Raw genomic sequence first — 15,345 nt, 5'->3', positions numbered from 1 at the left:
TAAACGCTCAGCTCGTTGTTAATGAAATAGTAACAGCAACCTCCATCTCCTCCCTCCTTGCAGAAGTAGGGTGCAAAGTTTTGAGAATTATTGATCATTTCTATATTATGAACTATGGGGTCCACATCCTCATGATCTGGCAGGAAGAGCTGCTCATCACGTTTTATAAAGAAAGCGAAGGTCTGCCAGGTGAAGGCTTTTACACAGATGGAAGGACCCTTTGACTCCCTGGCCAGTGTTTTCACCAGCTCCCCATCCCTGCTCAGAGACAGGCTGGCAAAAAGTGGGACAGACTCACCATGCCTGCTCGTCTGGGGCCACCAAAGCTGCTCAGGGGAAGAGCACCTCATCTTCACAGCTCTGTTACTTCCCCTAAGGAGCTCAGCCAGGGTGGACTATAAGGGCAGAGGCTTTGCAGCATTGGAGTTATATGCCTTCAGGCGTGTGAGGTCGGCAGTACTCGGCCCACAATAAGCAGGCAACAAATCTCAGCCAGTATTAAGATTAATATTACATACACAAGCAAGGCTGTGGGTGTGATGTGCTTGGAGGAGTCAGGGAAGGCTTTCCGGAGGAGGTTTTGCATAGTGAGCAGGAACTCACCAGCAAACAAGGGGAGGCATTGAGGGCAGAGGGCCTGGCTGTGCCCAGGCAGTGAAAGGCTTGGGGCTTCTGGGGAATCGGGTGTGGTTCAGGGTGGTGGGATTCTGGTGCAGGTGGGGAAATAGTGGTAGGAGGAGGAGTTGAGCCTAGAGGAGTCAGTAGGGTCAGGCCCTGGAGGACCTCCCTGCAGGCAGTGGGGATCCACTGGGGAGTTTTGACCCAGAGGGACATGCCCATGGATTAGAAGGTGAAGGCAGAATGTGGTCTGATTGGAGGCAGCAGATCCAGGTGGCTGAACTAGGTCAGAACAGAAACATTCTGAGGATGGAATTTATAGAGAGGGCTTGTAAACCTAAGCTTCCTTCCAGTTCTGAAGCTCAGCTCTACTGCAGATGTATATTTTCTTGATTCTTTCTCTTAGAGTGAGGCCTCAGGAACAATGAAGGATTGTAAGGGAGGGACTGTTGTCTCTCTCTGCAAGGCCACACTGTACCCAGATGGACCAAAGCTAGCCCATTTAAGCTCCCCTGTCCATCCTATCTCCACAGTGCCCTGGGTTCGCTGACAGCTCTGGCCTTCCATGGGTGTTCTGCGGGACTGTTGGCAGCCCTTCTGGACTCCTCCCCCTCTGCTACCTGCTCAGGTTGGATGTGGCATATGACTAGAAACTGGCCACTGGGTGTGTGAGCCCCCCTATTCTCTGGCCATTGGATGTGTGAGCCCCTGTCCTCTGGCTGTTGGGTGTGTGAGTCCCCCATCCTCTGGTAATTGGGTGTATGAGCCCCCGTCCTCTGGTAATTGGGTGTGTGAGCCCCTCATCCTCTGGTCATTGGTGTGTGAATCCCCCGTCCTCTGGTCATTGGTGTGTGAATCCCCCGTCCTCTGGTCATTGGTGTATGAGCCCCCCATCCTCTGGTTATTGGGATATGTGAGCCCCCCATCCTCTGGTTATTGGGATATGTGAGCCCCCCGTCCTCTGGTTATTGGGATATGTGAGCCCCCCGTCCTCTGGTTATTGGGATATGTGAGCCCCCCGTCCTCTGGTTATTGGGATATATGAGCCCCCCGTCCTTTGGGCACTGGGTATGTGAGCCCCCCATCCTCCGGTCATTAGTTATATGAGCCCCCCTGGCCCTGTTATGCAGCCTCCTGTCCCTCCCTGTCTCACTGGACTTCTCTTCTCGTGGACACTTGAACACTTCCTTTGCTTTCTTGGATATTTTCCCCTATGCCTGTCTGCTGGATTTCATCACCCCAGCAAGCTCCAGGACTTGAGAGAGAGCAGCATTGTAGAGGGGAGTGCCCTTTTCCATGCCTTGGAGAACAGAGACCTATCTTAAGCTGGCTGCACAAAAAGCTACGGCTGAAGGCTGGGGGGCCAGAGTGGAGGCAAGGACTGCCGTTTTGAACCCTCCCCTAACCCAGAGAGGGCAGCCTGTTCAGGCCAATTGGTGCAGCCCCTTGCTCACGGGTCAGCTCGTGATCTACCCTAAGGCTTGAAACCCCACCTTCCAAAGGCCTGATGACTTTTGCTCCCTGCCCTTCCTGTGCTTCTACACAGGCATTGCCCATTGGAGGTTACTGAGCACCACCTGGGTATTCCTTTGCCAGTGCAGCTGGTGCATGGAGTAATCCTAATTTTGCAGCATCAGTGGTTATAGCATTTTTCAGTCACCACCCTTGGCCTCTTTGAGCAGTGCCAGGTTGTCTGTGAGTTCAGGGTGGGTAAAGAGAACTGCCCCCTCATCTTGGTGCTCAGCAGAGGTGGCTCTTCTGCCTGAAGCAGCTGGCCCAGAGAAAGACTGGTTTGGAAAGCTGGGCCACAAACAACTCAGCCCAGCTTTGACCTGTTCCACCCTCCTCTGGTCCCTCCATTTCCCCCAACCATGGAGCAGGCAGGAGGAGAACCATTCTGGCTCAGGATTGGAGAGCAGCAACTTTGGCCTGTGCGCCAGAAACAAGTCCCTAGAGATAAGGAAAACCTTTCTCTCTGGGAGTGGCTGTGCTAATTCTGAGAAAGGAAGAGAAAATGTTCTCTTCTGACCTTGTTTGTGAGTGGGAGGAATAAACACTGCATAGACTAAACAGTAAGTGAGGCACTTAGAACGCGTTTGTTTCTTTCCCCTGTCCAGTAAAGGGGGAGGGCTAAGAGGGCAAACAGGGGAAGCAAGGGGCACTGGAGAAGAGAGATCTACAGAAGTGCTGAGACCAAAGGGAGAGGCTCACAGATACTGCTTCCTACCGGACCTAGACGGGGGCTTGTTGGCTATGCACAGGGTCCTTGGGAGCCAGGGTAGGTCAAGCTCCAGGCGGGGTGCTGTCCATCCCAGGGTTCTGACCAAATTTAATTAAAGGCTGGAGGTTCCCATGGAGCCACTGATGAGTATGGGGGCACAGGACGATGTGACCAGTTCTGTGTTTGTGTGGAAGACAAGATGAGGAGCTCCAGCCCAGCAAAGCAGGGGGAATGAAAAGAGAGAAAGGCTCTTACCTTGCCTTGGAGGTTGAGGGAGGGTTTTTTTCCAGCACACTGCCTCTGTGCTGCCAGCACTGGCTTTGAGGAGCAGACTGAGCTTTGTTCTCCTCCCCAAGGCTGTCTGGCTCTGCCCCACCCTGCCCAGGGTCTGGGAACAGACCCTGAAGTTCCCAGACTGTCTCTGGGCTGCTGTGAGTAGAGTCAGGGCTTGGCACTGGGTAATCTTCGTCTGGTTCTGCACTTCTCAGAACAGAGAAAACCTCCAAGGGTTTCCTTAGGGGGAGAAACCACTCCCAAATTATCTTAGGGATATTAACAAATCCTACTTGTAGCACCAGGATCTGGAAATTCTCCCCTGATTCTGATTCATTAAATGCCCTCTCCATCCCCTACATTCAAACCAAACGCTGCGGGCTGCTGCCCAGATTAGAAGTGAACTGGAGACCTGAAGAGGTACCTAGCCTAGCTGCCTGACCCTGGCTCTCACCCGTCTTTATCAGAAGAGGATAGCATCCCAGATGTTGGGCCAGAAGAACTCAGCTTGTCTCCTGCCTCTGTCATGTAGCAAGAAGTCCACTCTCAGCTGGAGGTGTGGTCTGGGCGCTGTGTCTGCTGGTCCTTCCACCTCTGCCTGGGGGAGGGCTGGGTGCAATGTGGGAGAACTGGATGGAGCAGCATGCAAACGCCCAGTGAAGTACACAGGCAGGACTCAGCCTCTGCCCCGGCCAGCTAGGGGCGCTTTAGTCTTAAGGCAGAGACTGGTGAGGTTTTCTTCCAGGTGATTAGCCGAGTTTGCCACAGTAGGAGAAAAGGCAGAGGTGTAGTAAAGAGTAAAGGCTGCATCTCTTAGGAACCTGACTGTGAGATGGTGTGGTAGACACAACCTAAGGTGACCCCAGGTGAGTCACACCCTTGCGCAGGCTCCTCTCCTGAATGCTGATGGAATTTGTGACTTCCTTGTAGCAAATATAGTGTGGCAAAGGTGATGGGTGGCATTCCTTTCATCAGTTTATGTGGCAGAGGTTCAAAGGTGACGGGATAGTCCCTCCCATGATTATGTTTCTTTATGAGACTCCTCTTGCTGGCCTTGAAGAAGTAAGCAGCTGTGCTGGGAGAGGGCCTGTGAGGGGGTCATGTGGCAGGGGATGTGGGTGGCCTTCAGGAAATAAGAGCAGCCCCTGGGGGAAAGTCCTACAACCACAAGGAACCAAATTCTGTCAACAAGCACACAAGCTTGGAAAATGACTCCCTGATCCAGAAAGAAATGTAGCCCAGCTGACACCTTGATTCCATCCTTGTTACATGCTGAGCAGAGGACCCAGTTAAGTCATGTTCAGACTCCTGACCCATGGAAACTGTGACATAATAAATGTATTAATATATTGTTTTAAGCCACTGAATTGCTGGTATTTGCGAATACAGATAACTAATACAGATGGGATGAAGATTTTAGAGGAAGGTGACACCTGAGATGGTCTCATTTTACACATAAGGAATTGGAGTGTCCAGGAGGAGCTGAGACCTGTCCCAGGTTAAGTAGCCAGCCTGGTCCAACCCATGAAGCACTCACTGGGGTCAGGCCCTGGCTCTTGATCTCCTATTGTTCTTTCTTCCTGTTCTGTCTTTGTGTTCTGAGTAAACCTTTCTTCTTTCTAGGCCTCATATTTTTCCTCTGTGGCATGCAGGGCTAGACCAGACATTCTGTAGGCCCTTCTTGTCTTGACCTGGTTTTCTGGGGCTACTCTGATCATCTGTGATCCTTCTAGAAGCTGGGCTTCCGGACTTTAGTGTGGTTCACTCTCTGCTGCTCCTTGGCACTTCCCATGTTGTATGTTTCCATTTGGGCCTCATGACACTGGTACACATTGGTAAGCCTTCTGGGCTCAGATTAGTGGCAAAAGCAGGAGTAAGAAGAGCGGTCTCTGAGGTCTGCGCACCAAAAGAGATAGTGTCTGGCCCTGACCCTGGTGCTATGTGATCCTGGGCAAGTGGCCCCTCTTCTGTGGCCGCTCTTCGCATCTCCTCTGACAAGGTCAGCTACAGTCTCCTCTGTGGCTCGTCTGTGGTGCTGCTTTTGAGAAGGGCTAACCTTAGGGACCGAGAGCTTGCAGCATGGGGACGGGTGAGCCTGGCCACCATCTCCTTGCCCTGGTGCCCAACCATCCAAGTCCAAGGGGGCATATGTGGACATTGACATAGCTCCCCTTGATCCATCCCCCAGCCTGGCCCTCTGGTGACCCTGATGCCTGACCAGCAGTCTCTGTCCATAAGGGCTAGAGACACAGTGGGCCCCCTGGCCTGCTGGGTGGTCCTGTGCCTACTCCCAGGCCCAGGGTCCTTGGGATCTGACGTGCATTTTCCACCCCAGAGTCAGTGGTCTTCATCTCTAAACTTCTGGAAAGGCCATCCCCACTCTCAAATCAATCCTGAGCAGGTGACATTGAGTCCTTCTAGGGACAGGAGGAGGGTTCTTTCTGTTGACTGAATGAGGAGGTCTAGAAATTCACTCTGCCCCTTGTGCTGCCCTCACCGCCTGGCTCTGCAGGGGCAGGGGCAGAGGCTGGGCCTGTGCCCTCCTCCTTGGCAAAGCAGAAAGGTTGAGCAGCAGTGAGCAGGCTGTGTGAGGGTGTATGGAAGGACAGGAAGAGAAGCTGGGGCTGCAGAAGTGCAGGGACAGCTCCCTATGTTCATGGAGACCACAGGACCTCCTGGGTTAGCAGGTCAGCACTACGGCTGCCAAGGCCAAGAGTTCCACTGAGAAGGGGGTGGGCATCTGGGATGATGCCTTGCCTACATCAGCCTGCAGTCTGGAGTCCTCCTTCCACTTACCTGAGCAAGCTTGGTCTCATGGCCAGGCCACAGCTGTGTCATTGGTGGGGGTTATGGGCCCATTGGCCTTGTCACAGGCCTCTGACTGGATCTCAGCTGACAACCTGGGAAACACAAGCTTTTCTCTCAGTACTCTGTCTACTCATTCTCCCTGCCTCAGCCTTCTTTTCCTATTACTGAGTCTTTTAACATCATCACTACCAGCAGTTAAGCCTTGGGTATCAAAGCATGTACATTACTTTGCCAAACTCCGTGCTGGTTGAATGGGCCAAGACTTCCTATCAGTTAAATAAGCTACCAAATTACATTAATACCAGCCTTGTCAAAGATCAGATGGTGGTGGGAATTTAACTTCCTCCTTCTCTACAACATACACATACTCACTATGAATTAATTCTTCACAGCACCCATGCAACTGCTCAAATGCACAGGCAGGATTGGCCTGTGTAGGGTCTGGCCAGAGTTGGGTTGAGCCTCAAACCAATTGAAATAGACTGTATTCTGCCTGCTCCAGTCTAGCTCTCCAGGGAAGCTATGGCAGAGGGTAACTGTGTATGCTAAGGATGTAGACTCCTGTTCTCTGAGCTCTAAGAGGAAGGAGGGTGGCTAGCGCTCAAAGCTAGCTGGTGCTGGTGCTGGTGCTAAGCTCTTAGGTCCAGGTGGAGAGATCCTGCTCCTTTTTGAAATTGCCAAGGGTATGTGAGAAGGCTCAGCAAGGCAGAGAGGATTCAGAGCATGAGTGGGCTAACCACAGAGGTATACAGTCTATACAAGCTGTTTGGTCAGATTTCAGGTGGTTTTCAAGTAACCCTGAAGGTATTGCCCTTGACTGTCAGTCCTCATAGCTAAGACACCGGGGGAACTAGAGTTCTTACCCACACCAGGACCTTTGGTGCCTGCTGAGTTGAGCAAGTACACATGTGTATATATGTGTACTTGCATTCTTCTCTGTGCATGTGCACACATGGTGGTTACGCATGGACCCCGGCCACTGAATTGATTGAGCCAGGCTTTCTCTATCTCCTGGCCTGTGATTAGAGGCGCACATAGCCGTTCTGCAGTGCCTAGCTAAGTCCTGGTCCTTCGTGAATCCTGAGTTGATGCCAAGTACAGTTATATTCCAGTTCCTTAGGAAAATTTCATGCTGACCAGAATGTTTAATTAGTCAGAATAAGCCATTTTCTGAATGTGCCAGGAATCTAAGAAACATGGATGTGTGCACGTAATTAGTTACCATTTTTTCTTTAACTTTTTATTTTGACTGACTTTTAGGATTGGACAAAGGCTTTACATATGCCTTTCACCCAGATACCCTGAATTTTAACTTGTTACTGCTTTCATAGAATTCATAACAATTCTGTGAGATAGGCATTTTTGTCCTTATTGGATGTATGAAGAAAGCTGAGCCTCAGAGAGAATAGGAACTAACCCAAGATCACACAAGAAATGAGTGGCAGAGCCAGGATTAAAACCTACGTCAGTCAGACTTTAGTGCACATGCTGACCACATGTGATCTAAGTGTGAATGTGCAGGTATACTGCTCCTTCTGCCCAAAGAGCTTTCTTTCTTGTATTATTGATGTGTTAGCAGTGAATTGTCTCAACATATGCCTTTATTTCACCTTCATTTTTGAACGATTTTTGCTAGGTATAGAATTCTATGTTGACAGTGTTTTTCTTTTAGTGTTTCCAAGGTGGTACTTCATTTTCTCCCAGTGTGTGTAGCATCTGACAGGGTAACAGATATTTCTCTATGTTTTCTTAGGTCTGTGATCTAATATATTTTTGCTAATTTTGTTTAAATAGTCAATTATCCTTTAAAGAGACTCAAATAAGAGAAAGATCTTACATACCCATGTAGTGACCATTTCCTATGTTCATCATTCCATTGTATAAATCCGCATTTCCATCTGGTTTCATTTCACTTCTTCCTGAAGGACTTTCTTTAACATTTCTTGTTGTGAGGGTCTGCTGGTGATGAATTCTGTCAGCGTTTGTATGTTTGAAAAAGTCTTCATCTCACCTTTGCTTTCGAAAGATGTTGTCCCTGGACATAGAATTATAGGTTAACAGGTTTTTTTCTTTCAGTACTTTATAGATACTGCACCATTGTCTTCTTGCTTGCATTGTTTCTGAGGAGAAATCTACTGTCCTTTTTTTGTTTGTTTCTCTGTACATAATGTGTCTTTTTTTCTCTGACTACTTTTATGATTTTTTTCTTTATCACTGACTGTGCAATTTGACTATGATGTGCCTTGCTGTAGTTTCCTTTATGTTTCCTGTGCTTGGGGTTTTTGAATCTGTGGATGTCTAGTTTGCTTTAATTTTGGAGTATTTTCAGTCATTTCTTCAAATATTTTTTCTGTCACTACCTCTCCCTTCATCCTTTGAAGACTCCAATTACATGGATGTTAGACCACTTGACATTATCATGGAGCTTACTGGTGTTCTGATCATTTATTTTCGTTCTTTTTTCACCATGTTTCACTTTAGGTAATTTTTATTACTGTCTTCAGGTTCATTGATCTTTTCTTCTGCAACATCTAAGCTGTCTAATCATGTCAGCCAGTAGTTGTTACCTCTGGAAGTTTGATTTGTGTCTTTGAAAGTCTATTTTTCTCCCCTGTGTAACTTCTTAAACATATTATACTATATGTTATTATACTAAGATATAGCATATAACATATATACTATATATAATAACTAAGTTATATATAATATATAGTAACTAAGTTGTATATAATATATATATTATGTAACAGTTATATATAAGAACTATTTCTTAATATCTTTATCTGCTAATTATAATATCTCTGTCAGTTTAGGGTTGGTTTCAGTTGATTGTTTTTTCTCCTCTTTATGAGTCTGTTTTCTTTTTTACATGCCTGATAATTTTGTATTGGATATCAGACATTGTGATTTTGCCATGTTGTGTGTGGATAGTTTTTCTATTCCCATAAATATTCTTAAGATTTGCTAGCTGTGGCCAGAGTAGGGCTCAGTATATGACTAATTATTACCCACTATGAGGCCCTGCCCTTCTGAGAACTCTCCCCAGCATCCCGTGAATGATGAGACTTTCTGCTGTGGCTGCTGGGAATGAGCACTGTCTGCAGGCTGGTGTGGATGCCAAGCACTGTTTCCTCTAGTCCATTTGGGCAGTCTTTCCCCAGTCTCAAGTAGTTTCCTCATACACATTTGCTGATCAGTGCTCAGCTGAAGGCTTGAGGGAAACCCTGTGCAGGTCTCCGCAATTCCCTTTCTGCGCCTCCCTCCTCTCTGGTATTCCATCTTCTGAACTCTAGCTGCTGTGTTTTCTCTGAGCCTCAGCCCTATCCTCTCAACCTAGGGTGTCCACTAGGTTTCACCTGGGTCCCCACTCCCTGTGCTGTGGCCTGAAATTTTCTGAGGGCAGTAATCTGTGGGGCTCCCCTCCTTTGTTTCGTGTATCTCAGGGGTCATCATTGCCTAATATCCAATGACTTGAAAATCGTTGTTTCATATATCTTGTCTGTCTTTTGGTCGTTTCAGGTTAGAGGCTAAATCTGGTCCCTGTTACTCCATTTTGACCAGAGCTAAAGTCTTGGGACCTTTGTTTTTTTGTGTATTCGTTTGTTTGTAGGGAACATCAGTCTGGGCAGGCAGTGTTGTGTGGTCTGGTTTATCAGCCTTGATTTTCATCTGGGATGTTCATCCAGTTGATTGTATAAATGTGTAGACTTCTCCTTTAAGTGGCAACAAAATTTCTGCACTCCAGACTCTTTTTGAGAACTTTCTGCTGCCCAGCTCTTATAAAAACTCAATATTAGCAATTGATGTAGTTTAATCTCCTGAACACTGTGAATCTTACTGTTGGTCGTGCTTCTTTTTTTCCCCTTTGGCTTCCGGAGAGCTTAGACAGTTTCTTAGTCTTACTTCAATAATTAGGGAAGATTTTTCAAGATTTTTTTTGGTAAGCAAATTTTTGGTCTAGCTTTCTCTTTTTAGCTTACATAACTTTTGCCTTATATTTTATCTCTCTCGGCATTTGTAGTTGTGAATAAGAGAGAGAAACTGTCTCTATCCAGCAGATTTGAGCAAACAGTGAATGTATTAGAGGAATGATTGGGAAGTTCATAGAATCCATGGGAGGGTCAGAGATCTGGGCTTGGAACAGCAGCCCGAGTCATATAGAACTGGTCCAGGGGAAGACGCAGCTCCTATGATGGGTTCTGGCAGGTGCCATTGTTGAAACGCACATCATGGCTGCCCCTGAATTTAGAATCCAGAGGGAATTCTCTGTCTCACCAGATTCATGTCAGTTGAATCTGGTAGTCTTGCGTGAACATCTGTTGGGAGAAGGCTCAGTTATGTGCCTACAAGATAGCTGCAAAGGAGGCTTCTACACTGGGGAGAATGGTTTTGGACGTCCCCAAACACAGTAGGGGTATTCAGAGGGACTGGGAGGCTATTCATTGTTTTGATATGTAGCTACTTTATTCTGATACTATTTTAAATAATTATGTTTTCAAATCTTATTTTCATGAGTCATAAGTACAAGTACTCCTTGTGCACAGTAGTCGCATTCCGGATAGCACTGCCTCTCCCTCCACACCAGTGCATTCGGTTCGCCTCTGCCTGATGTTGAAGCTGGGGTGACTCTTGGCTCCAACATTTCTTGGGGTAAGGTAATGGGATGCATTCTGTGGGCAGCGTAGCCCAAGTCATTAGTCCTCACAGCAGACTTGACTGTAGCAGGTAGAGAAATGGATTGTCCCTAGTGCCCTGAGCGTCTCCTTCAGGCTGGGGGACAAGAGGAAATCTCAAGTCAGGTATGGACCCTCAGTTTAGAAGCCCCAGGACCGGGATGATTTGCAGTGTCCTGAGAGCTACGGAGGCTCTGCGGGAGGATGGAAGGACTGAGGCCAAGACTGTTGTGCAGGCTGGGCCTGGGGGCTTTGGAACGTGAAGAAGAAAAGCTGGAAATTTCAAGTATACATTATTATTAATTGGAGTCACCATGCTGTATAGTGGGTCTCCAGAACTTACTTCTCTTATAACTGCAAATTTGTACCCTTTAATCATCATTTCCCTACCTCTGACCCCTGGTAACCACCCTTCTACCCTCTGTTTATATGAGTTCTACTTTTTTAGTTTCCACTATAAGTGAGATCATGCAGTATTTGTCTTTCTGTGTCTTGTCGAGTAGATCTTAAGTATTCTTATCACACACATACACACAAACATGTAATTATGTGAAGCAATTAATATGTTAATTAGCTTGATTGTGGTAATCATTCCACAATGTATATATAGTCATGTGCTGCATAGCAGTGTTTTGGTTAATGACAGACCACATATATGAAGGTCGTCCCATAAGATTATAATGGAGCTCAAAAATTCCTATTTTTGCCTATTCCTATTCCAAAGATTGCCTATGCTATACTTTATGTTGTTATTTTAGAGTGTACACATTCTACTTGTTTTTTTTGAAAAAGGTAACTGTAACACAGTCTCAGGCAGGTCCTTCAGGAGGAATTCCAGAAAGCAGTATTGTTATCACAGGAAATGACAGTGCCATGTGTGTTACTGCCCCTGAAGACCTTCTGGTGGGAGACGTGGAGGTGGAAGACGGCGATGTTGGTGATCCCAACCCCATGTAGGCCTAGGCTAATGTGTATGCTTGTCTCTTAGTTTTTAACAAAAAAGTTTAAAAAGTAAAAAAAAAAATTAATAGACAAAAACATATAGAATAAGGATACAAAGAAATAATTTTTGTATAGCTGTACAATGTATGTATTTTAAGCTAAGTGTTATTACAAAAGAGTCAAAATGTTAAAACAAATTAAAAGGTTTATAAAGTAAAAAAAGTTGTGGTGAGCTAAGTTTAATTTATTATTAAAGAAAGAAAAAATTATTAAATAGATTTAGTGTAGCCTAAATATACAGTATTTATAAAGTCTATTGCTGTGTGATGTCATAGGCCTTCACATTTACTCACCACTCACTGACTTGCTCACCCAGAACAGCTTCCAGTCCTATGGCTCTATTCAATTTTTATGTTTTATACCGTACTTTTACTGTACCTTTGCTGTTTAAATATGTTTGGATACACAAATACCACTGAGTTACAATTGTCTACAGTACTCACTGCGATAATGTGCTGTGCAGGTTTGCAGCCTAGAAGCAGTAGGGTACCATTATAGCCTAGGTGTGTAGTAGGCTGTACCATCTAGGTTTGGGAAGCATACTTTATGATGTTTGCACTACAGCAGAATCACCTAATGATGCATTTCTCAGAACTTATCCCTGTCATTAAGCAAAGCATGACGATAGACAGATAGATAGATAGATAGATAGATAGATAGATAGATAGATAAGCCTTGAACAGGATGGGTTTGAACTATGCATATCCACTTAAAGGTAGATATTTTTCAATAAAATTCACACCAGTGTGCCTTCCTGTTCTGCCTCCCTGTCCACCTCTCTCACCTCTTCTCTGCCATTTTTGAGACGGCAAGACCAACCCTTTCCCGTCCTCCTTCTCTTCAGCCTATTCAACGTAAAGACGACAAAGATGAAGACCTTTATGATGATCCACTTTCACTTAATGAACAGTAAATCTCTTTTCTCCTCCCTATGATTTTCATAATTTTCTTTTCTCTAGCTTGTTTATTATAAGAATATATAATACGTATAACACATAGCTTATTTTAAGAATAGAGTATATAATACATACAACACACAAAATACCTGTTAATCAACGTTTATGTTATCAGGAAGGCTTTGGTCAACAGTAGCCTATTATAATAGTTAAGTTTTGGGGGACTCAAAAGTCATATGAGGATTTTTGACTATGCAGGGTATCAGTGCCCAAACTCTTGCCTTCTTCAAGGGTCAACTCTCTGTATATTAAAACATCACATTTTACACCTTGAATATATACATTTTTTGTTTGTTGATTGTACCTCAATAAACCTTGGGGTGGAGGCAGGAAGAGAGGAAGCTAGAGAGAAAAGAAGAAAACCAAAGATGATAGCACCTTGTGCAGGGCAGGAGAGGGGGCTGAGCCCTCCTCTGTGGCAGCCAGGGCTTTGGTCGGGTCCCTGAGGATGGGGCCTCTCCCAGCCCAGCCGTGCTGGCAGCATGTTTCTCTGGAATTTGCCTCTTTGCGTTAAAGGTGGAGCCTCTGGGGGAAAAAAGCAGGAGGAGGTCCAGGGTGTTGGTATAGGAAGGAAAACTGAGACTAAATCTTACATTCTCCAGCCAGTCACCATGTGGAGCCCCAGCAGACCATCATGTCCCCGGCAACCACAGAGCTGCTGAAGGTGTTCAGGAGGAGCTGGGGGACCAGCCATCCTGGGAACACTCCTGTCTAGAATCTTAGTTTTCCTGATCACAAGGGACTTTTATTTTGCCTTTCCTTTTTCTGCCCTTGTCAATGTACTGTTATGTACATTGACATATGTGTATGGGATCCTTTAGGATGGGATCCCATAACTGTTATGTGGATGGGATCCTTTAGGATGTACTCGCCCTGTTCCTTCTTGCTGTGATGGGCAGGCTTACTGGGCCCCCTGAGCTTGGATAGATGAGATGGGGTGGGTGCAGGATAGTGAGATGGGGCACTCAGTGGAGAAATGAGAGGGTCAGGCATCGGTCTGCCTCCTCGCTGGTGCAGGAGAAGGGCCTGGGCCATACGAGCCTGCGCCACTGTCTGGCTGACCCCTCTCTCCCTCACCTTATTTTGACTCCTCCCTCCCCTCTACCCTCCCCTTTCCATCTTCTCTGGATCCCTGGGTGAGGCCCAGGCGGCTGAGCGTCCTCTAGCAGAGGGAATTAACACACTTAATTAAAGTGTCCAATGAAGAGCTTTACATATTTCTTAATTACCATCTGAGTCTTTTGGGGGATGGTTTGAAATGGGGTTTTTCACGTGTTTCCTCATTTAGCCTACGGTGAGCCAGCCAGCCCCTCAGGGCTCTAGTAGGAGCTGCCAAAGATGCATGCCCAGTGTGGGGCTGCCTTTTGGAGCCCAGGGTGGCAGGGTGGGGTGTGGAGCGGGGAGCCTGGCTCCCAAGCTTACCCGCCTTTGAGGAAGAATGGGGCTACACACTCTGTTTGGTTGACGGATATAGCTGGTGTCTCTGTTTCGCTTGTCACCACAGGGCCTGGGGGCCGCACCTCACAGTCAGGCCAGGAGTGGTAGACTATGAGCAGAGGTTACAAGGATGGTGGAGGCCTCCCCACAAGGGCCCTGTGCAGCAGGGATGTGAGTAGCCTGGCCTCTTTCCCAGCTGCAGGACAAGAGCCAAGTCCCTCTGCAGGTCCTTCTCAGCATTTATACCAGCAATTCCCACTTCTGTTCTAGAAACTGAGCTGATGGGATGACTGAGTCAGCCGGGTCTCTGCTAGGACTGGGTTACTGGTCTGCACAATGAGGAAGCAGATTTGCCTTTTCAGCCCTGAGGACTACCTTCTGGCAGCTGCAGACATTATCTGAAATGGGCCTGGCTGCTGGGGGCTGGGGGCCAGGGATGCAGAGGTTCTTTCCCTGGCATAGGGACTGTTTTCCTGAAAACACAGGCATCTGAGAGGTGGGCAGCCCACCAGGGTGGCCTAGAAATGGCAGTGAGTTATGCCACATCTGTCCTGCCTGCCGTCTCCTCCCAGAACTCCTGGGGCCCTAGGCCCTGAGCCCAGCTCTGTGAACCCCAGGAGGATCAGGATCCCACTGTTTGGCCAGGAGCTCTGAGGAGCTGGTGTGTGTGGTAAGTGTGGATGCACAGCCAAGAGCAGATTGTGTGCCAGGGTTCTGGCTTGGCTCTGCGAGGGGCTAGCTAGTGGGTGGTGCACCTTCTGCCAGGTCCTGGCAAACCCTCCATGCAGTCTCTGGCTAAAGTCTGTGCTCTGCCTCCCGCTCTTCCCAGTTTCTGGCCCTTACAGCAGCCTCTCCACCCACATCCACACCCGCTGTGGAGGCAACAGGGAGGAGAGCTGTCCTTCGTGGAGGGAGGCAGTGTCAGTGGAGGAGTCTGGGGACTTACCGCCCACTCAGCTTTCAGCCTGTGATGTGGGCACAAGACAAGACCAGAAGTCCTCATAGCCACTGACCCTGAAGCCCTGGGTGGATTTGGCGTCATGTGGCAGCAGTGGAGAAATGTGGGCAAATGATTTTAAGCAAAGGAATCTCAGCCTCACACGACTGTGGTTTCATTCAGTTCCTCCCCCAGGAATGTCATTCCCTGTGACTCCCTCATCTCCATCAATCAAGGCTCAGCCCAAATGGTGCTTCTTTCAAGAGGTTACTGTGATTTTCCCAGCAGAGTGGCCTTTCCTTGTATGGGCCTCTCAGGAGACCCTTCCCGTATTGCCTGGCATTTTAGTATTTGGATCGGTGTCTCACTTCACCACTGGATATGGATTGCTTGAGGCCAGAGGTGCATCTGCTTTGTCAC

At 47.3% G+C, this 15,345-nt stretch overlaps 1 protein-coding gene across 4 annotated transcripts in view; it reads left to right on the top strand.

The window, feature by feature from the left end:
* The window catches only part of RAB6B (RAB6B, member RAS oncogene family), a 68,260-nt gene that overhangs the window by 8,971 nt on the left and 43,944 nt on the right, over positions 1 to 15,345 (top strand). The window contains exon 2 of one of the 4 annotated variants that reach the window (XM_077990994.1): positions 1,152 to 1,282. Within the exon in view, the coding sequence (XP_077847120.1) occupies positions 1,252 to 1,282 (31 nt within the window). The 5' untranslated portion in view covers positions 1,152 to 1,251. 4 annotated transcript variants of the gene reach the window in all.

Source organism: Macaca mulatta, chromosome 2 (assembly GCF_049350105.2).
Source record: "Macaca mulatta isolate MMU2019108-1 chromosome 2, T2T-MMU8v2.0, whole genome shotgun sequence".
Lineage (NCBI taxonomy): Eukaryota > Metazoa > Chordata > Mammalia > Primates > Cercopithecidae > Macaca > Macaca mulatta.
Note: the sequence above shows the minus strand (reverse complement) of the source record. Positions and strands in the feature narration are given on the sequence as shown.